The 22,684-nt window shown below is 49.7% G+C and overlaps 1 protein-coding gene across 3 annotated transcripts; it reads left to right on the top strand.

Moving 5' to 3' along the window:
- The first annotated feature begins 3,090 nt into the window (after window positions 1–3,090).
- On the top strand, window positions 3,091–21,568 carry klhdc8a (kelch domain containing 8A). 3 transcript variants are annotated; one of them, XM_078091679.1, is made up of 10 exons: window positions 3,101–3,389; window positions 4,730–4,795; window positions 4,891–5,160; window positions 12,478–12,896; window positions 13,296–13,506; window positions 14,780–14,944; window positions 15,055–15,273; window positions 19,488–19,589; window positions 19,733–19,881; window positions 20,535–21,568. In XM_078091679.1, the coding sequence occupies exons 4-10, from the start codon at window positions 12,732–12,734 to the stop codon at window positions 20,586–20,588; spliced, it is 1,065 nt and encodes a 354-aa protein (XP_077947805.1). In that variant the 5' UTR covers window positions 3,101–3,389; window positions 4,730–4,795; window positions 4,891–5,160; window positions 12,478–12,731; the 3' UTR covers window positions 20,589–21,568. The 3 variants fall into 3 exon arrangements, with proteins under 3 accessions (XP_040060460.2, XP_077947805.1, XP_077947806.1); XM_040204526.2 differs by lacking the exon at window positions 4,891–5,160 and having other exon boundaries at window positions 3,091–3,389; XM_078091680.1 differs by lacking the exons at window positions 3,101–3,389; window positions 4,730–4,795; window positions 4,891–5,160 and adding an exon at window positions 11,020–11,175.
- Window positions 21,569–22,684: the final 1,116 nt, after the last annotated feature.

Here is a 22,684-nt window from a genome sequence, read left to right as displayed (position 1 = left end):
ACACAGGGGAAACGTTCCTTAAGGTACGACAGAATTCATTCAATTACAGAAATATAACCAATCAATTATATCTATAAACCTACTATCTAAAAAAACAATCAAATAAGTGTGTATGTGTGTGTGTTTTTTGGATGATTTCACAGATGTTTTTTTAAATGATACTGGCATGGTGGGTTAGGGTTGCTTAACTCTGGGCAAGTATCTGGCAGTTTTTAATTTTGTTCCTCTCTATAATAGAGTTTGACACCACTGCTCTCTACTCAACACTTACGTCACTCGCTCGAAGGCAAAGCCGCTTTGGAGCTCGAGCCGGCAGCGGGGCATCCAGAACGGAAATCCTTTAAAGGTGGAACTCAAAGGCTCAGGGAGGAAAAGAAGGGATGACCGGAGGAATATTAAAAAATCTGACTTATTTGGGAAACCAGGGACTTGTGACACGACTTGTTGTTTTGTTGCACCTTCAACACCCATAAACACACGCACACACAATCACACACCCAGCATGCAACACTACCGATACCACTAGTGTTCTCACACCACATATAGAACCATGTATGCTATATATAAATCTACCGCTTCCTACATTAGCCAAGGGTGTTCTTCATCCTAACTACTATGTAACCTTTAAGATATTAAAGGCTGTGTGGCAATAATAAATGTTGATTTTACTTCCAGGTCAGCAAGGTTGACGTTAAACCCACTCGTACCTCCCGCTAGTTGGTTTTGGGATGACACTTGACGTGGCGGACCCTCGGCACTGACGCTGGTCAGAATGAGCGGTGATGTCCGTAGGTTTCCAATTGGCATTCGGGCCAGAGAGCACCTGAAGGTGTAAGTCCTTAAGGATGGCAGCTTGGTGAGTTAACATATCGGACATTAACCCAAACCACTTTTTTTTAATGCCAAAGCAAGTTGAAAAAAAACAGTGTGAGCACGTAAGAAGCTGAAATAAACTTCTGTTAAGCCGATGCTAGAGGGCAACGTAGGGGGTAATTGAGTATTAACTGGAACTAGGAAGCCACAGATAAGAGAAGAAAGTTGTCAAAAGGACTCCTAAATAATGCCAATTTGTAAAAAGGTCTAAATTGATGCTTTGTTAGATGTGGCTGAAAAACTAGCAAACAAGTATTAAAATGCTTGTTTTGGAGTTTGAAATGATTTGTGCGAGCTTTTGCTTACATTGCCTCTTCTCCATCGACAGTCAAAATTGAATCGGCCAGGCATGCATACGACGGAGATGTCTGCGCCTACAAATGCTATTTGGTACCCAAACATAACGGCGTTTGTTGGTCCGACGTGCGTAGAACTTCCACAACAGGTGAAACTGTTTTCAGGCCACGCCCCCTCTCCGTCACGAATTACGCAATTCATGCAAGTTGACCAGAAATGGTCCCCCGCGAGTACGGGAGGCATTTTAAGGCGCTGGAGGCGCAAACTCCACCATTTACCAGTTGAGTCAAGACCCTGAGGGCTGAGGACTTAGTGAGCTGGACATGCGGACCGGTGCCAGTGTGTCACGGTTTAAAGCACAGCAGCTGACCATTGCTGCCGTACTTGACTGGGGAAGTGTTGGAAACGTTGACGTGGACTGGAGCGAACTGTCACAGCGCTTGATGCTGTGAAAGCAGCGATTTGCCAGGGACGAATTGGTTTGCTTCTTATCATCCACGAAGCTCAACAACAGAGCCTTCCCTCTGAGCGAGGATAACCGATTGGTCCGCACCGACTAGAGGAACAGCCCTCGACCCAATTAGCTCTGCTGTTAGCCTGGTGTGAAACAAACAAAGTTTCTGCCAAGTGAAAACCGCTCGCTGTCGACGGTTTCAGCTGAATTATAGATGTGGCGGTGGACCAGAGTTCTGTTCCAATGGAGAGATCACAGATAGAGAGTGACGGGTCTGCACGCCAATTATGCAACCGGCCAGCTGTCACAGGCAAACATTATCTCTGGCGTCAACTCAAGTCCGACTTCTGAGAGCCTCAAAAATGCAAACGCAGATTACGGAGGAAAAAAAAAAAAAAAAAACGCAGTTGAAACGGCAAATGCGATGAGCTATAAAGTAGTGTGCCTGGAGTGCAGAGCTAGAAGAGAGAGAGAGAGCGATGGCGCCGTAATCAGGCTAGGCCCCGGGAGGGCCGAGCAGCGGCGCTGACAGCGAGTCGGTACTCATCTTCAGAGCAGGATATCTGGGCCACAGTCCCCTCTGTCTGGCTTCGACGAAATAGCAGGGGTTACAGAGAGAGGGCGCGTAGACGGCAGGCAAACAAAACAAAGTAATACAGTAAAATTGCAAAATAAGTGGGGTTGGATTTTGTGGAGGCGACAACGGAAACGCAAAAGCTGGACTGCGGGAGTGAATGATGGGAGTGGACAGAGGACGATTCATCATGATCTCTACAAGTAAACAATAAGATTGGCTTCTTTTCTATTCTTTTCTTTTCTCTGGCTGTTAATCGGTGCAGATTCCTCGCGAAATCTGATAGAATCGTGCAGGTTCAGCTCAGACGGGGGGAAACAATGCGAGAGAACCCGGCACTACACCTGGGGAACCGGAACCATGGCAGACTGACAGGGGGAGACTGTCGGATGTGTGCAACAAAATCGCGCTTGTGTCCACACAACGAAAGTCGCCCCCAGCAACTTTAAATATGAGCGTAAAGGAAGCTCAACTGGATCAAACTATGGGAACGAGATTCAGCGGAAGTGGACGCGAGAACATCCAAAGGACGTCCAGATCACAAACAACGCAAAACGCTTAGTTTAAGTGTCTTCCTGTCAGATTTGGGTCGCAGAAACACAATAAACCCAGACCCAACACACAAGAGAAGAGGGCGTGATATATAGACACCCAAATATTACAACGCAAATATAAATACTGTGTATGCATCAGTGTGTTGGACGCCAGTCCAAAAGATGAGATGAAAAGAGCAAGCCGCTCGTCACCAGAATACAGTAATTGAATCTAAGATATATTTAAACCATAGACTCAAATGAACCAGAATAGCAGCAAAACGCACTCAGTTTCAATTGACGCGTGAGCGAGTCAGCGCCAAATATAGGTCCTCTCTCCCTCCCTCTCTCTCCCCCCCGGATTGTACCATCGCAGAAATGATTCCTTCACGTGTGCGATGAATACTTCATTGCTGACCCAGATAACGGCGACACGTCGGGCTCGGAGAGCGTCGCTGCGTCGCGGTGCCGCCCGCTCCTCCGCCGCGCGCTGCCGCCGCGGCGGGAGCCGTTGACGGCGCGCGCATCGCATCTTCCTCCGGCCGAGGACCAAAAAACTGACCGTCCCCGGGCTCGCTGGCAGGAGGGGGGGGGGGGGGGGGGGGAGAGAGGATAAGCGCCGCGCACCGAGAGAGGGGCGATGGAAACGGGGGAACAGGTGAGAGGGAGAGGGAGAGGGAGAGGGAGGGAGGGACGGGGAAGGGGGGAGGCCGCTCGCTGGGAGAGTAAAAGCTCGTACTTGAGACAGCGGCGGGCCGTTACTCGGTACGTTTGTCGTCCCGCGCGGCTCCGGGAGAGTTTTAGAGAAAGTTTCGGCGTCGGTCGGTGAACTTCGCGGCTTCGCGGTGAGACGCGACGCGACGCGACGCGACGTGACGCGGCGCGGCGCGGCGCCGTGACGTCACTGCGGGGCGCTATGGCGGCCGCTCGCGAGGCAGGTGAAATGTGACGCTATCGCTAGCTGGGTTATTGTATTTATTCAGGTTAGCTGACGCTAAGCCTGCGCGAAGCCCTCCGTTGGGGCATTTAATGCACATGTTTGTGTGTTATGCTAACAATCACAAAACGCCAGTGAGGGAACATATTGGGGGGCAATGACAAAGTAATGTGCTAAAATGAGTTTCTAATATTCAGTCTAAGGGGTGGACTAAATATTGTGAACACCTCTCAGTAGACTATTCTATTCAACAGCGTCACAAATGTCAGCGTTTTAATGAGTAAAACCCTGAAGGTGACCATTTTTAATTAGTGAAGGGTTGCGTCGCATTATTTTTTTTAAGTGCTGTCCGCATTGAGGAGTTGAGTTGAAGTGTGAATTATTTCTATTTACATCATTTGTCACAGCTCAAAAGGTTTTTTTCAACTCCTTCCCCCCGCCCATGCGGTGATGATTGATGAGGATGGATCCATTGTTAGGGGCCTCATGACAAAGGCGACAGTGAATATAAAGACCATCCAGGCCTTATCTGAAAGGTCACTTACTCAATATTCACCACACTTGTCTGGCTTCAGTCTGTCTGGGATCGAGCTGCGGCTCAGGATAAGTACAGAAGGAAGAATGACATTTCTTTGTCCCCCTTTCTCCCCGAGGGAGAGATTGTCTCTCTCCTCTGCCGTCACACTTTGCCCCAACTTAACGGCGTAACAATTTAAAGGAAGACCTTTGTATTGCTTAGTCTCCTCCACAAACTCTATGGGGGGCTGAGTGGTAATTAAAGAGAATATATCAACTCAACCACCCAATTAAATGTTCATTCTACAGTCTCTTACACTGACCTGTTTGCAAACGCAACACTTCCTTTCAGTATTTATCGATTCGCTATGGTCAGAATGCAGTGTTCCTTCTGAAGAGGATACGCAGTATGTTCCAGAGCAGCGCTCACTCAGCATAAAGCGAACGCAAGGGTGTTGCTGAAGGCGAGTGTTCCCTGCCAGTTGCGTGCGTGATGTAATGCCCTGTGGTGTGGTGTGGAGGTCACAGTGTCGCCGTCTTCGCAGGTGACCGAATCGCAGCGCTGAGAAATCGTCGAGGGGGTTTTCCTGCCCGGGAGTCCGACCCTGAAGGTAGTGCCATTGATTTTCCTTTCTTAGTCGAAGAGCCTCACTTCCTTTCCTTTTCTCGTTGCAACAATAATTCATTACTTCCTTTAAACGTGGAGAACCGCGGACGGCGGCTGTCGATGCGGTTTTCGACGGCGGCCTCGGGCCTGCTCCTTCGTCCCGTGGGACTCCCTGCCTGTCAAAGTTAGGAGGAAGTTCGAGCCTGATAAAACGTATTACGCCTGTCAGCCGGAGCTGCCGGGATGACGGGCCATCTCTCCCTGTGACAAGGAGAGGGACATCTTCCAAATAACAAACTGACAGCCGCCATCCAGAGGCGCCGCGTGACTGAGGACCGCTGGCACAGACCGTCCATCCTTCCTTCCCGGGTACAGAGACGCAAACTCGCAGCGGGTTCATTCTGTTCTCGCTGAGCAGTCAGCCGCGCACGTTAGCAGAAGGTGTGCACGCGTTACTGGGACGGTGGGTGGAGGTAGGACTCCGACAGCTGGGTGGTGTTGGTAAATGAAGCGGCGGCAGCAGGGGGGGCAAAGGGTCGTTACCGCGGTGCTCAGACAAAGCGTGCGTTTTGCAATTATAACTTTCCAATTGCTGTTGATGATCCATATTGGCTGATTTTGAGGCTGTTTTTGTTATTTTATTGACCGGTATTTAAAGGATCAGACTACTATTTATCAGGAGCATCACAAGAATAGATTTAGCCTCTCTATGGTCAGCAAAGATTCTGAACGATATCTTTTCAATTGTTATAGTCATATACAAATTTGACAGAATACAGAAGATGATTTCAGTTCCTCGACAAAAACAAATTAGACAGGATTACATTTCAAAATATATCCTTGTTGCATATCTCCATCATTTGCATGGGGTATAATTAAGCTTCTAAGACTCAAAACTTTATTTTATAGGAGCTTGTTACTTTTGCAATAGACAATAGAACAAACCCAGGGCTGTCATGACATATTCTAAATCCAAATATATATACAGTATATTTGAAATGTAAGAAACAAAGAACCGTTCAGGCAACGTTGTTCGTAGGGCCGTCAATAGATTAAAAAAATCACAAATTAATGGCACATTTTGAAATTCACGTAATTAATGGAGAGTAAAAAAAACAACATTCTTCTAAGGACTAAATCTTACAAGTAATGAGTAATTCCTTTAGAAAGCATGTATTTTAGACATTGTTGTTTAATTGTAAATGTTATTTTAAACAGAAAACGACACACATTTGATCATCTTGGAGGCAGAATCCCACCGGGTGGAACATGTTGAACCAGCGACTCTTCCTGCTGTCCTCGTGCACATTTAACCAGGACTGTTTTCAGATACAAAACCCTGCAATAATCTATTATCCTCTTTACTTGCAGGCCTTTAATAGCGGAACGGATCTAAAGCCAGAACCTCCAATCAAATCAGGTTCAAATTCCAACAACCCAAATTGAATCGAAACACTCCTCTCGGGAACATTCATTAATGTTAATTAATGACGGGGATATTTAGTTGATGGATTTCACTGTGCAAATTCATCGACCTGAGCTTTTCAAGTGTGGCGGTTTTGAATGAGATATTACTTAAAGCTATGTGTTAAAAATATGATAAAAACATGTACTATATTTGTTAAGGGGCGGCACTGCTGTTCCTGTGTGTACGATAACAGAGAGCGAACGGTGGGAGACTGAGGGAAGCTTTAAAATATTCACTTATGAATTCCCGGGTGCTCAGCCGGTCCAAAAATAATCCAAAGCAAAGACAAATGAGTTTCCCTGCATCGTCCTCCCGGTCTTCCTTAACCCAACCCACGGCAAGTGTTAGCTCGCGCTGCCGTGAGCCGGCGGTCTACGGGGATGCGCGCCGCTGCCGTTTGATCCTCGCTTTGCTTAACTCAACAACGCTGAGCGCGTGTGCACTGCAGCAGACCGCAGGCCGGCTGCCTGGCTGCTGTGTGTCTCTACGCACAAGAGGTTTATAGAAGCAAGGCCGCCTGCGGAACACCCCGTCCGGGCCTCCGGATCCGCACGCGCAGGAGGTAAACGCACTCTTTGTGCTTCTCCTCAGACGCCTTTAACCCCCTCCAACTAACTCTTTCATAGACGTGTGTGTGTGTGACTCGCAAATGAAAAGAAAAAGCCCTACCTTTGCACAAACGCTCTCGCTCTGAAGTTAACCGTTCGAATCTTAAAAGGGACACACACACACACACACACACACATGCACGCTCCGATAAAAGCTCGGTGCAGCAAAATAACCGTTAGGGAGTTCATTCCAATTCTGCTGACAGCAGATAGGCTTCAGCGTTCTCTCTCTCTCTATCCAGCAGTAATTACTTATAAGGCCACAGGGATTATGACGTCCCCGAGTCCCCTCTGCAATAGAGCCGGTGCTCCATACAGCCTCGTTCACCGAGTACGGTTCTTCTATCACCCCCAGTCCTCATTAAGCCGTCCCTCCCTCTCGTTATTCCCCCCCCCTCCCTGTGTAATATCCTCCATCCATTAACTCGGCCCGGTCCTCCACTCGTCCTCCGTCCTTTTCCCCCGTCCTCGCGCTTCCTCCTCCTTTTGCGATCTTCTCCAGCTGCCACGCTGGATCAGCGCTCTCTTAATTTGACTTGTACGGCGCCGTCGGCGAGGGGGGGGAGAGGAGCCACGACGCCGGGAACATACGAGTGCACATACATTGTCCTTGTGTAAGACGGCGTGTTCCTCTGCGTGTCCTCGGATACCTCGGCCTGTGCTGTCCCCCCCCATCCAAGGTTGGCTGTCTTTCTGTGTAGATACAGGAAATTCATCTATTTCCCGCTTGGTCACCATGGCTCCTGAGGCGGCCGCTTGCAGATGTGCCCACTGAGGTGTGTGTGTGTGTGTGTGTGTGTGTGTGTGTGTGTGTGTGTGTGTGTGTGTGTGTGTGTGTGTGTGTGTGTGTGTGTGTGTGTGTGTGTGTGTGTGTGTGTGTGTGTGTGTGTGTGTGTGTGTGTGTGTGTGTGTGTGTGTGTGTGTGTGTGTGTGTGTGTGTGTGTGTGTGGTGCAGAAGCCCGTCGCCCAGTAGAACCATGAGGCGCTCGATCTTTTCCCTGGTGCTGGGTTTACGCCACACAATTCAAGACCTGGCCTTGAAATGGCCGACGGCATTCGGGATATCAGCTGTGAAAAGGCTCATATCAGAGATCGAATCAGCACTCGCTCCCGTGAGCTGAGATATGTAGCGTGATAAATAACCTGTCCCCAACGTCCAAATGCGCTCCGACCGCCGGCGGCAGCAGTAACGACCGTAAAGCTCAATATATATATTTAAGTGGCCTGAACAATGCAAGTTACAGTATCGTTAAAGGTAAATGTAAGTCACTTCTGGCAGGTCACTGTGTTAGTTTTTATTATTACGTTCCTATGCGACTGATGCATGTGAGCAATGATTTTGTGGATAAAGGAGAGCCACAGACCGCACGTCTTTTAAATGAGAATACCAAACATCGCCAGGGCGTCGGTCAGCGGTGACGACGTGGCGTGGTTTGTTTAAAAGGCCTGTTCATTGGTGAAGGTTACCTAGCTGAACAGAAAGCGCAGGTATCGTGAGCGCCTGTTTGCCTTAAAGCTGATGTCGTGCTTTAATCCTAAATCCAAAGGAAAAAATTCCGTCGGCGTGTCGTTGAGGGAACCAGCACCAACGCCAACCTCCGGCTCGTCCTCCAAAAATACACCAAGCAGAAATGCGCAAAGCCCTCTATTTTCTTTCCTCTCTTCACAGCCGAGTTGCCACGGTGACGAGCTTGCCCACTTTTTACAGCATCTGTGAGCCCAACACACACACACACACACACACACACTTAAGCGCGGATGCAAAAAGACGCGGATCGGCACGCAAGGGCGGCGGCAGCCACTCGGGCAAGTTTACTTTTCCCTTTTTAAATGCAGACGCGAGGGACGCCGGTCCGCTGGTGAGGATTCGTCACCGATAACACACGGGTCGCTCCTCGCACGCACGCGTCCAACGGTGGAGATAAGATTAGCAAAGAGGGCAGCCGGTGGCCAACTGGCTCCTCAGCGGCCTCAGCCAACAATCAGCCACGACTTATTTCCGACACGCCGCTGTCTCACGGCGGCCAGCTTCGGCCGGCTAATTTACTTCATCAGTACCAATGCAAGCGCAGGAACAGCTGGGCCGGCGCGTTTAGACATTCAAATCCGCTGTAAAATATGCAAATGGTGGCTTTGGCGGCGAGCCGGGCCGCCGCAAGGCGGGAGCTGCGGGTGGTTCCCCTGCTACATTCTGAGGCTGCTCTGTCCCCCCTGTCACAGAATCCGCCTGCTGGTGCTGATTTATCAGAGATCCTCCCACGCGTCCACGCTGAGTGACGTCCTTAAAGTGCTCAACGGGCCTAAACCGCTGCTTGAGTGAACCAGGTGCATTCAAATAATATTCACATGTATATTAGAATTCAGCCAGAAAGCTCCAGTGACTGATTTCTGCGTCTCCTTTTTAATGCGAAAGGCAAAGACCTTTCCTCTTCTTTAGCGGCGATGCTATCAGTGTTAAAACAGGCCAAGCTGGGAACCGTCAGACAGAGCTCAGGTACATTCTTTGGCACTCACACACACACACACACACACACACACACACATCCACATACGTGCACACACTCGCACACGCTCGACACATTTTGGCACGTTCCACGGTGCACCGAGGTCGGCTCCGGGCGGCTGCACAGATGCACCGTTTACTGCAGGCTAATCAGGCGAATCGATAAATGTTGAGAGGGTGAGCCCACCTAAGCAATGGAAACAGGTCGCCGCGCTGAGAATAACTCCGTCTGCGCCCCAAATCACAGGCCAACCTGTAGGACGGACTTGAAAGGGGCCCCCAAGAGGAAAGGGGGTTGTTGTGCTGCTTCGCTCGGGGTAAACGGCGCGGGGGTCGAAGCAGTAGCCTCGGCGTGCCGTTGGATGAATCGGCCCTGAATGCAGGTGGCTGCAGGATTTGCTGCTGCGCCGTGTTTTAGGGTCTCGTCACCCGTTTGAACCTTCATAACGTCGGCTGCCTCATAACGGACAAACTGCAGAACAAAAGCAGGGGTAAGACTCCGCCGACAGAGGCTTTGTGTTATATATATTTCCCCACATCAGCAGTTGTTTACAGTGACTTGTTCCCCCACAGTTTGAGGTATAGTCGTCGCACCGTGTTTACACTGTTGGCTCATCATGTTTCTTCTCTAACTGCATCTTGTTTTTGGGCTCCTGCATGTAAAGCGTCTGCATCGGTTGCTGTGGTAACGACCTGGATCTAGCGGGTGGTGCCATTTTTCCCGACAACAAGCTGCCACCTAGATGGAAATGTGTCCTCTCCGTCTCCACGGAACTCGCGCTTTGTAGCTTTTGTATCAGCAGTCGTACCTTCTAATCGTATAGAGAAATAGTGAAAAGAAAAAGTATTTGGAAGAGTGTCTTTTCGGGACTCAACGTCTTGAGCGTTCCACGATGAGGAAGAGCCATAAGGGATTTAGTTGCAGCGCAGCGGCTCGATCCGCTCAATCCGCTTTAGTCACCTCAGATATTCCAATTTGTCGTATCAAACCTCCTTTGCCTCCTCCTGAGGCCCAAATCCAGCCGTTTGGGCCTCAGCTCCAGGTTAGCTTTTGCGATCTCACTCCCGCTCCCACAATGCAACCTGTTAATGCCCCTCGACGCTCGATCATCGGCCGTGGCGAGCGACCACATCACGAGGCTTCGTCTAACGAGGGGAGCTGTCAGACTTCGAGGCGGGCCCTGTGCACGAGGCCCCCCGGGGGGGGGCGAAGGGGGGGCGTGGGGGGCACCGCACTGTCTAATTAAAAGTTTGGAGTCGGAGGCACGCTAATTGTAAATGGCTTCAGAGGATGCTGGTGGGCTCACTGTTAAACTCAAGCTACTCATGCAGCTAATTAAAAAAAAAAATGAAGATATAAAAAGAAAATCAGTTACAGATTGCAATTAATGCCGCCTGCGGATCGGCCTCGTTAGCGGGAGAAGAGAGCCGCTCTCCGTTTGTTCTTCATCCCACTTCATGAGCCCGTTATTTACAGCGGAAGCCGGCGATCGGCGGTCACGTGCACGAGAGACGAACAAAGAAAAGAGGGGGAAAAACAAAAGCTGCGCCTCTCGGGGAAAAGCCCAACTGTTGCCATGGCAACCCACGGTGGGGTTTCATTTTGGGCAGTTGTCTCTTTAAATTCAGCCTGTGTCCCCCGTTCCTCCGTCTGCGGGGCGATCAAAAGGTGTGACAGGTAGATAAAGCGGAGGGAGAAGGCCAGAGAGGGGGAGAGAAAAGGGAGAGGTGTTTTGGATGGGGGGGGGGGGGGGGGGTCTCGTGTTGAAAGAGCTGTGAAGCCTTCAAGGATTCATCGCTGAGAGGTTCGTTCTTTTAACGTTCTTATGTCTTCACTTAAATGTCGTCCACACCAAAGGGGGTGAGCTACTCAACAATTGTGGTTGGCGGTGCATTGTGGGTTTATTCTGGACGCTTCCTCCCACGTCACTGAGAGACCCCCCACCCACCCCACCGTCCCCCACCCCACCGCTTGTTAGCCGGATGAGCATACGTAGGCGGGACAAGTGGGTTACATGCAGGAAACTGGGATCCACTGAGGTAAGACACTGGGGGGGGGGAAAAGACAACATAGCGCGGGGGAGTGTGTGGGAGGGAGGGGGGAGGGGGGGGGGTCTGATTGTCACTCAGCGATGTAGTGTTAAAGTGTTAAAGGGGAAGGTGGGATGTAGAACTTGGAGACATTACAGAATGTTCACTCAGCATTGTCCTTGAGATGAGAACACCTGGTAGCAGCTCCAACGGGGGGGGGCTGTTTGAAGGGTAATTCTCCTGAGCCAATGGCCTCGCTCAAGGCGATCTCCAGGAGGTCTCGCTCTGAAAATCTCATGAGATGGGACTTGTTTCCAGGGAGACAACGTCGGAAACAAGAGTGAGAGTCGCACAGAGGAAGTGTTGTTTGAAGGATTTTCAATATAAAAGCTGAATATGTATGAATATAAATGAGTTCACCGTGATGTGTTTTTTCTTACATTACTGGCCCCGATACAAATCTCCTTTTACACTGTTCATTCTGTCCACATGACATCTATCTCTCTTCTGTCCATCCTGGAAGTCTTCCCCTTTAAAGGGGAGGGTTGTGTACAGACTCTGTAGCCCTCTGAGGGATTTTGGGCTATACAAAATAACAAGTTAATCTTTACTTTAGTAAATGCGGCTGCAGTTTGACCCACGTCCTCCAACACCACGCAGGATTCCACCACGTCTTCAGGGCGGCTGAAACCGTCCATGCAAATGTCAACAGAGAGAGAAGCGAGGTGTCTCACTCCTGAAAAATCAATGTGTCTTATTACTTTTCCCTTGCTGTAGGCGCTCCAATTCGCTGGGCCAACGTGGCATTTCACCAGCACCGGGCAATCCTGATTGCTGAGCCCTGAGAAGTGTCGGGTCATTGTGCCGCGTCCTCGTAGAAACTCCTCCAGGTTAGACGTGTAGCGTGAAGCTGCACTTTAGTACTGGAGGGAATGTACTCAAATACTTTGCAGCTTTCGATCCTCCTTGTCTTCGCTGCAGACGCTTCCGACATGTGTCCCCTCTCTCTCTCTCTCTCTCTCTCTCTGCCTATCGCACCGTTTAATCCGCTTTGCCTCGGTGTCTCCCCCCCCCAGGGCCCGGCGTGAGGCGGAGCGCCTTCCCCAGGAGAAGAGAGCGCCGCTCGGCCTGTAATTGATCCGACCCTCCTGCCGCTCACCTCCACTGATTACAGAACCGCTCCCTCATCCCGGCGGTGGGGGTGGGGGGGAGTGGGAACCTCCATCCCCTCAGCTCCTGCCGATCAATCAAAAACCTCCCTGACTCTGGCCTCCCCCGTCGGCCCCCCCTGAGTCCCCCTGCCCCACCCCCTCCCCGGGGCGCCGCGGCCATGGCCGTGCCTTCAGCCCACGAGTTCCACTGGCAGAGCCTGGCGCGACTGCCCAGCGGCCGCGTCTACCACACTCTGTCCGAGGTGGGGGGGCAGATGTACGTGCTGGGGGGCTGCGACGCTGCCGGGAGGCCCTGCCCGTCCCTGGATCTCTACTCGCCCGAGGTACCAGAACCAGTGCAGCACGCACGCTCCATCTGATGGTGCTTCCTGTTCGGAAAGAATTCAGTCAAATGTCTGATGTTATGCACCAACCGCCAAGTCAAATGTCTTATTTATGACATATTTTGGTAATAAATGATCGTGCTTCCTGAAATGTGACCTTAACATTGCTACATTTTAATTCTCCCTGCAAATTTACCACGATTAATTCGAACTGTAAGTTACCTTTAACCCCCCCCCGCCCCCGCACCCCTGAAGACACTGACAAATCAATTGATTTAAATTGTGAATAAACAAGCTCTGCGTATAATCCCAGCACTGAGGGTGGTGCATCAAATTAGATAAAAATCCCGACCGACGGAGGACTCCCCCCCGCTAACACATGGTTCTGGCTGTCCGCAGGGCGACCGCTGGATGAGCCTGCCCCCCATGCCCACCCCGCGCGCCGGGGCGGCCGTGGTCGTGCTGGGAAAGCAGATCCTTGTGGTGGGCGGGGTGGGGGAGGACCAGAGCCCCCTGAAGGTGGTGGAGATGTACAACACGGAGGAAGGCAGGTGGAGGAAGAGAAGCGCCCTGCGGGAGGCCCTGATGGGCCTGTCCATCACCCTGCGAGGTACGCCCGCGAGATGTGTCGTGAAACGTGACCTAATCGGACACCCCGCACGTCTTCTCATGTCCCCCCCCCGGTGGCCGTGGAGTAGTCTTTGGGCCGTGACGTCCACATTTGTCCTCCTACATTCGGTTGCAGCAGACAAACAGAGCCGGTGCTCGGCACAGCGGTGCCTCCGTCAGCATCTGCTGGAACACAGATAAATCGCGTGTACACAAAGACTTATTGGCGGCCTCCGCCATCCTCCATCCTCCGAACCAATCTCCCCATCGCCGGAGCCGCTGCTCGCGGTTTCATCCCCAGACAACAAAAACAAGACGAATCGTCTGCCAAAATGATCGATGGGGCCAAATTAAAACAAATATGGCATCTCTGAATGCATAGTCGGTCACCGATTGGATATTGGCATTTGTGGAGTCGTTATTTCCAAGATAATGAGCTCTGGGGTAATGACTTTTTTTCTTTTTTGCAACTTACCACCCTTTTTTGTATAAGTAAATGTGTATCATTTGGAAAGAAGAAGTTAAATGACTAAAGACAAACATTACGAACTGCAGACTTTTTCCTCCTCACCCTTCAGTGCTACAGTCTCGCTCGCTCTCGCGCACACTCTCTCGCCCACTTCCGTTGTTGGGGTCAAGGTGTGACGCCGAGGTGCCAGACGTGGACTCTCGTGTTCTATCACGCTGCCGCCGTCCTCCCTTCCCTTCCAGTGTCTGCCACGGGCCTCTTGTTGCGTCACAAACTCCTCAGATTCTTATCACTTTGTAAATTAAAGTGCCAACGAGGTGTCTCCATCTGCTGGGATTGGTCTTTGGCAAGCTGCTCATTGTTGAGCGCGGTTGTTATTGTTTGACTCATTTTAGTGGCCCGGCTGTGCACAAAGACGCACAACGTGACAGTGAAACCAAAACATCTTCATCGCCGCCTGGTGGCCGACCGCGGTAGAATTCTTAAACCCCTCCCCTTCCATGTTAGCGGACATGAACATATTGTGTGTAAAGATGGTTTCTGTCCTTCAGGTAGTTCTCATCACGTTCATAAGTTAATTTATTTATAGGTTCGGTGTTGAGAAAGTATTTGTTATAAAAAAGGACATCATGACTGACGGCTGCTCTGGAAGAAAAGGGCGGCGCATGTAATCCTACAAGAGGAATTGAACATTTAAGATATTTTTGGAGTAGCTGTGTTTCATCCAGACATTGCATCAGAGGGAAATAGTGGCTTTCTAATTGTGTCCTGTCCTGTGTGTGTGTGTGTGTGTGTGTGCGTGCAGATGGCCGGGCGCTGGCTGTGGGGGGAATGGGTGCCGACCTGCTCCCTCGTAGCATCCTGCAGCAGTATGACCTTCGAAAGGACGTGTGGGCACTGCTTCCTCCCATGCCGACCCCTCGCTACGACGCCAACACGCATCTGCTGGGCAACAAGCTCTACGTAGCAGGTACGACCCCCCCCTGCCCCCCCCCTCCCCCCCCAATTCAATAGAAGTGAGTTCTCTGAATTCGTACCGTGCATCTGCATCATAACTATTCGTTTGATAACGTCTCTCAGGCGGGCGTCAGTGTAAGCGACCCGTGAAGGCCTTCGAGGTGTATGATGCAGAGACGCGCTCTTGGACCACACTACCCAGCATGCCTTGTAAACGGTCATACGGGGGCGTGATATGGGACGCGGCCGGGAGGCTGTGTCTGCTCGGAGGACTGCGGCAGGGAGGAGGACACCAGAGCTCCAAGTTCACCAAGAACGTGAACATTTTTGACACCAACCAAGGTACAAAACACGTCTGTATATTAATATATTTGCTTTTCTCCCGTTTCCTGTCTTTGTGCTAAGCTAGGCTAAATCCCTCCTGGCATCGGTTACTATTATAACAACCACCAATACTAACGCACAGATGTGAGGGACACATCAATCAATCTCACGCTCATAGAAAAGCTTAGGAATCATTCTGAAACGTTTCCTTTACGGTCCAACGGCAGCCAAATAAAGCAGAATGTGGGAGTGGAAAAGTTCATGTGAGATTAGGAAGGGTGGGGGGGGGGGGGGTTGCCTCGGGTGTGAGAGATAGGGGGAGAAAAAGGCCATCCAAGTCGCACACACGTGCAAACATGCACATACACATGTCCGCGGCCGCCGCTTCTCCGATCTAATTTAGCTGGAGACGAGATGGGAGATGTGCGGGTGGTGGAGGGGGGACGAGGAGCACTTTAAATTACAAGATCCAGAAACAGATTGCTTTATTATCCATCTGCAGCAATATCTCTCCGCACAAACACACACACACACACACACACACACACGCGTGTGGCCATGCAATCTGCTGTCACGCTGTGGTATTCTATTACTGTTCCATTCCGTGTCGCCGGTATCAGGACACACGCGGCTGTTGGATGATGTGTCGCTATTGTGGGCAAGCTGCGACGAGCACGGAGGAACCAACAAAATCCACACAAGGAATTAAGAAATTGGCCTCAGAAAGTAGTTTTTAAAAAAGTGCGTTCATTTGATTCTCCAAAATACACAATATATAGGCTACATACAAACACAGTCTGGACAATTAAATGGCCCCCGTTTAGATGCTCCCGTCTGCCTCCTCCACAATGCCGCGAGAAACTCGTTCTATTTCCGTATTCATTAAAAGGACTCAGAACAATGTGCTCGCTGCAGGAGCAACGGCTCTGCAGCGTTTGGTTCTGGCGCCTCCGAATCTTTTCAACTATGCGCCCGATCGGAGCTCATTTTACAAAAGGCGGGAAGGTTCGCTGTTAAAGTCTTTAGAAACAGGAGTAAACATTTTGCAGCCGAATAAGATACAAACCAGGTCTTTTTTTTTTGGCAAACCAGTATATGATTGTTGTTTTTTTTGGGGGGGGGGGTATTTAGCTCGCTCGATGCACTGCCTCTAATGACCAAGAGGGCAGAGACAGAGAGACGGCGCGGGACACGCTGTGCAGAGACGGCACGTCTTCACTTGAATTAACGCGCCTGTTAGCGAGCGTTATTTTCTTTCTTTCGAGCTTGATTGTGTGTCGTACGACGCTCAGTCACATCGCGGGGCGCTGCTCCCCACCGGAACACCTGAGGGAATATATCAGCACTGGGGGGGGATGTTAAAGCTACAGTACTGTCAATTTTGGCAAGAGGAAAGGTCACTTCCCGGCAGTACTAAAAGGAAAAACATGTGTGAATGAAATATGGGAAGGAACAAAACTACTTTCTATTTCTATGATAGTTCTGTCTGTCAATATTGCAAAATAAGCTCTTCATAGTTCCGACGCTGTGAAAGTTAAAACAGGAAGAAGAAGTGCTTTATTTCCTCTGGCGCTTTAGTTCCTGGAACTGCGTGGTTGAAAAAGGGGATTATGAGATGAGACACACAACTTCTACATTTGCCTTTCTGTTGGCAATGATTTTAGAATTATGAATTCCACTGTTTTTAACGCCTCAAGTAAATAATAGAGAAACATCAGAAGCTTCTGTGAGACATGTGGAGCTCAGCCAAGAGTCACATGAACCTCAAATCCCGCCGTGCTCCTGGGGGCAACTACTCACAAATATATTCACACGTTGCCTATATTTTATTTATGTCCCGCTTAAAAACTACCCAACTGACTTCAAAGCCGATGGAATCAAGCAGAAATGAAGCAAACATGCTCTCAAAAATGCCACAGTATTGATGGGGAGATTCTGTCCAGAAGGATCATCTGTGCGCTCAGCAGCGCCTTGAGGTTTTTACACACCGGACGGGATCCACCAGAGACGCAGAAGCAATCCTCGTTACAATTACGGCGGAGAGCCGTGGACGGAACCCCCGACCACACAGGCTACAAAGCCGGGCCTTCCTATTGTCACTCTCCCCCTCTGTACTCTCCCCGTCTCCCCCTCCATCCCTTTACTCTCCTCCATTAATTCATGCGCACGTATCAGGGTGGAGCGCAGCGAAAAATAACATTTCAATCCCAGATTTTCGGAGGGGGGTAGGGTGGGGTAGGGAGGCGAGGCGCCGCTTCGTGTGTCTCCAGAAAGTAATATGATGATGTTTTGTAGCATTTCTAGAGTAGCTTGCGAGGTGAAAAAGTGCAAACCTGCTTTATACACTCGATGGATGTGAAAACAGTGTGTTTTAATGCACCTTTATTCTAGGGGTCACTTTGTTGTTAGATTATGTATTATTCATTATTCATCCAGCTCAATTAAAAATATATATATATATATTCTTGATTATTGAATTGTTCTAGCAGTCAATTATTGACTAAATACAGATGTTGCTACAAACTTATATACTTACTGTAATAAAAGTAGGTACAGACTGAAGTTGCTCCGGTTCTAAAGATATTACACCAATCACACACACGTACTAACATCATCACGTACGTTATCACGCACATTTATACGTAAGAACATTGTTACGTACTAAAGTAAGTTATGTTCTAAAGCTGGTTGCATACATGTATAAATGCCTACTTTCATGTCTTGCACCATCATCGTGCTTCCCTCAGTCAGTACATAACAAACGTTACCGGCACGAAACATCTGCGTGGAGTGTTCTGCCGAGAGGACGGCCAGCTGTGATCTCATTCTGTTCACGGCTCTTCATTCCACTCTGCTGCACCACGCGGGAAGCATCACCACCCGGCTGCTTACCTCCCGCTCACGCTCCGCACATCTATTGCTTTCCTTCGCATTGCTGTCGCTGCCTGTTATTTAAAAGGAAAGATCGAGAATAAATGAGAGGGAGAAATAACAAGGCAAAACAACGGGAGAATAAGGGAGGACGTGAAGGAGAGACGGCAGACAATTGGAGAAAAAAATGAGAATGAGAAAGGTTAAGAAGAATAAAATGATGTTCTCCTTCCTAATTCCCTCGCTGACCCCCCCGATGGAGTTATGGTTTTCCCTCCGTAACCGTTCTCTGCAGTCAGGGTGTCCTTCAGATAAACAAGAATTGGCAGCTAAAAAAACCGTCTGCACAATCTGCTGTGAAGCGACTGCGGCTTTATCTTCATTTCCTTTTCATCACGTAGAGTGTTTCAGCCTTGAGTTGGAAATAAAATGTCACTTCTGCTCCATAATGTCTTTAGAGAACCGTTTTCATTGCCGGTCTTAGGCGGCAGGTAATTAGGGAGATGGGATTTAATTACGATGTCTTCTGCACCTGCGGCATGACTGCTTTTAAAAATCTTTTAACGTTCTGGTTCCAATACTTTTGGATTAAAAAGTGCCGATATCTGTTTCGGCGGTGGATAAGAAAAAGCACCTGCTCACCGCTTTGCCCCTGTGCACCCGGGTTCAATTCCCAGCCTCCATATTGGCAGCAGCGGCGTGACGGGTGGGAAGCTGTTGAGGGGTCATGTACTGTACCAGCAGACACTACACTACACTACCAGGTGTAAAGGAGGACGTTTTTTGTTAGTTAGGAGTTGTTTTTATTTGCTTAACTTTGCATTGCGTACACAACTTAGCTACACTGCTACAAAAGTGATCTAATCGAACCCAAACCAATATCCTTCCCTTAACAACCAGTTTCAGAGTTCTACCTTTCAAAATAAAAGTCCAGATGAATTTTACAGGGATTTATAAAACACTATTGTTCATTTTCTGCTAAATCATACTCATTACCTCCACCTGGTGTCAGAGGAACTGCAGCCGTTAGAGGTCTGGTGTAATGCAGGGACCCTTAACGCCACCCCTGCCGCCCCCGCTGCCCCGTCTGTTTGAAGTCAGTGTTAGTTCCAACCTTTTGTTTTTTTCACTTGTCAAGTGTGTGTGTGTGTGTGTGTGTGTGCTGTACATGGCTGCAGCTGGCTTAAGGTTGACCTGTTTGCGCAGGTCGCGTTCAGAAAACAAAGCTCAGCGGCATCCTGTCCTGCCAGAACAGAAACCACGGTGCCACTGACCCAATAACCCCGAGCTGCTTCGTTCACACACACACACACACACACACACACGTCCGCTCGTGTCAGCTGTTGCGTCGTCCTCTGCAGGCGCCTGGTTGAAGTCGGACGAGACGGTGACGATGAAAACAAAGAGGGCTGACTTCGCCGCCGCTTTCCTGCGCGGCCGGGTGGTTGTAGCGGGAGGACTCGGTAAGAGCAGACGTCCGGTTAGCTGCAAATATTGATTGAATGTCACTAAATCTGTGGCGTCTAACTGGCGACGAACCAAAGATTAACGGAACGTACACATAAGTGTTGGCGTGAGGGAATAAACACTTTGGATCTTCTTCCAGGTCACGAGCCTCTGGCGCTGGACACGGTGGAGGCCTTCCACCCGCAGAAGAAGAAATGGGAGAGGCTGGCCCCAATGAACTTCCCCCGATGCTCCACCTCCTCCATCGTCATCAGAGACCGCCTCCTGGTGGTGGGAGGGGTCAACCAGGTAGACCGGAGCTCGCTTTTACCACAGGCCAACGTGCATGATTACAGTAACTGCAAAAAGGCGGAGCATGGGAGCCCGACAGATGTTGACGCTGCGCGCAGATGTTTTACGCTCAAGCCATCGGCCAACGGATTGTCATGATGCTGAATACGTCCGCGTCCGCTCGGGAAAGACGCGTCCACGTAGAATGCTCGTCCGAGCCCGTCCACAGGCGCGCAGGGAGGGGCAGCGTGGAGGCCGTCCGTGTAGTTTGTTCTCGGCCACAAGAGGGAGACAAAGGCGGTGTGAAGATCGCCCTGCGGGAGGGCCCTCGGTGCTCACACCTGGGGGGGGGGTGGAGCTCCACTCCGAAGGGCGAGAAACAAACCGGGGCTTGGGTGCATTCTCGCCTCACCTGTGTGGTTTGGTTTATATCCGATTTGCCCGGTTCGACTGTTCAGTAAGCTCAGTCATCTGAAGCTAAGCCCGCGAGCACGTCAGCGCGGGTATTTACCCTGATAACATACATTGTCCAAGTGTGACGGCGAGGTAATACGGCTCCTTTGGACCCAACCACAGATGTGCTTTGTTTGTGTCAGTTTAACCCTCACCCTGTTTTCCCAGTGACTTAACAGGTGACGTATCATGAAACTCTCTCTGTCGCTGTCGCTCAGGTTCCCAGCTCGGCCCACGAGATCCTGTACGTAAAAGAAGAGGAGTACCTGTAATTGAAAGCAGCGGATGGGCGATTCCGCTGTACGAGCCTCTCACGCGGCGGCACTGAAGAGGAACAGAGATGGAGTCAGAGCGAAAGCCCTGCAGGTGTACAGTAACAGACTGCAGCGCCCCCTGCTGGGGCTGTACGGACACTGAGCCCACCTCCATAATATGAAAGCACACACACACACTGGAGGAGCTGGCTCTTTCTTTTTACCGTCGTCGTATGTTGGAGCACATCTGTTACGTTGCCGTGCCAACAGGGAGAAGATTAGCTCGTGCGTCCGGCGATGTGGACGCATGGACCAGCTGTTTTATAGCACATATGCATTTTAATGTTTGATAGATTCAAGGTTTCCTTTCACTCCGAGGACGGTTTCAGATGTACTGTAAGAACACTTGCACTAAAGCGACATTAACACTGAGTTACCACCACTCCTCTCTCGTGCATTGTGGGGGATTGCACTGGGAAGCATGTAACAGTGTTGTAACGGTGCACATCTGTTTCTGTGCCGTAACAGTGCACACCTGTGGGTACGATAGCCTCAATGTGATGCATTTCATGTATTAAAGGGCAATATGCTGCTTGTTGAAAGCTGCTGTTGTAGGCAAAGAAACAGATCGGGTACGACTCCGACTGATTGTAGAACACGTAGAATTCCTGCAGCAATACCGTTGTTTCTTCAGTGTTCCTTTAGTACCGTGCTGTGGCGACCATCAGTTACTCAGGTAGTGACGTTACACACTCGATGCAGAGACGATCTGCCGGCTGGTGTGAGGTCGTCGCCGTGCAAGATGTACGAAATGTGTGAACTGTTCCATTGTGTTTCATCCCTCAGCATGATGCATTTCTGATTTCCGTGTTATTGGAGATAGCCGTAGTCTTATACAGTGGAATAAATGGGCTCTGTGGTTTGTATTGCACTTGTCCTCCACTAGATGGCGGTATTTACTCACGTGAGATCTGCAGAGTAAAACTGATATTAATACATGTGCAGGTACTTTGTCTCATTAATTTACCCTTTTGCCAAGCCTTTAGATCAGAGGTCTTCAACAGGGGGTCTGCAACGTTTTTTCTTCTTTCCAACAATTTTTTTTCCACAAATTCAAATGTCTTCCGAATTGTATTGTAATAGAAATCAACATGAATCCAACATATCGTAGCGAACGGATAAATTAATCGAGAAGACGTTATCTTTCAGTCCACAACGCACACATTCAGCTACACGCAGCAGCTCTGGCAAGCTGGGCACCGGTTCACTCACAGCGTCTTTCATGCTGATACGACAGCTCAGGCAGCAGCCAATCCGAGCGCGTTTATGCTCCCGTCAAAGAGCGCGAAGCTCAAAAATAAAAGATGGCGGACCAAACTCCGTAGAATCGGGGGTCCCTGCTCCATCTCGCCATCGGTTTGGGGTTCCTTGGCCTGAAAACCGTTGAATACCCCTGATTTAGATTGATTGGCGCTAACGCAAAGCTCACCCTGTTACTAACTGCATTCCCTGAATGCATCATTTATGATATTGAAAAATGGTATTTTGAGAGAAGAGTTTACAATATGAAGGATACAGGAGTCAGTTTGACCTCTACAGGCTGATTTCCTCTGCCAGGATAAAGCATTTTCTCTACACACACGCAAACATTTTGGACATCGTCTGGGATAAAATGGTTTGATGGGATTCAAGTGATGCTTTTTGTGGTTGCTGTATTCCGTGCTGGGTTTTTTCCACATTAATGCGATCAAACCAGCTGCTTATAGAGACACAGGAGTGCAGTTTTTGGCCCTGTACCACTGACTCACACTTAACCATTCAAGTAAAAGGAAAATAAAAGGTACAGGAAACTATATTTCATTTGCACCACTGCACTTACAGCCTTCTAACCATACCGCCGGGTATCCTAGCGTCCGGATTGGACACGTCGAGACGGTTCTTTAAAGACATGGTCCCCACAGGAGGTTAGGTTCAGATGAAAAGAGAAGCGGAAGCAGAGCGTGGTTGCCGTTAACTTGCCTGACAGTGATAAAGTAAGTCATTGGTGGACTGGTTTCCCACGTGGACCCGAACGGGTGAATGTCCTGTGTTTGTTTCACCCATCCGACGGGGGG

The sequence above is a fragment of the Gasterosteus aculeatus genome, chromosome 17, assembly GCF_964276395.1.
Source record: "Gasterosteus aculeatus chromosome 17, fGasAcu3.hap1.1, whole genome shotgun sequence".
In the NCBI taxonomy this organism is placed as follows: domain Eukaryota; kingdom Metazoa; phylum Chordata; class Actinopteri; order Perciformes; family Gasterosteidae; genus Gasterosteus; species Gasterosteus aculeatus.
The sequence above is the reverse complement of the archived record's forward strand: the minus strand, read 5'-3'. Positions and strand labels throughout refer to the sequence as shown.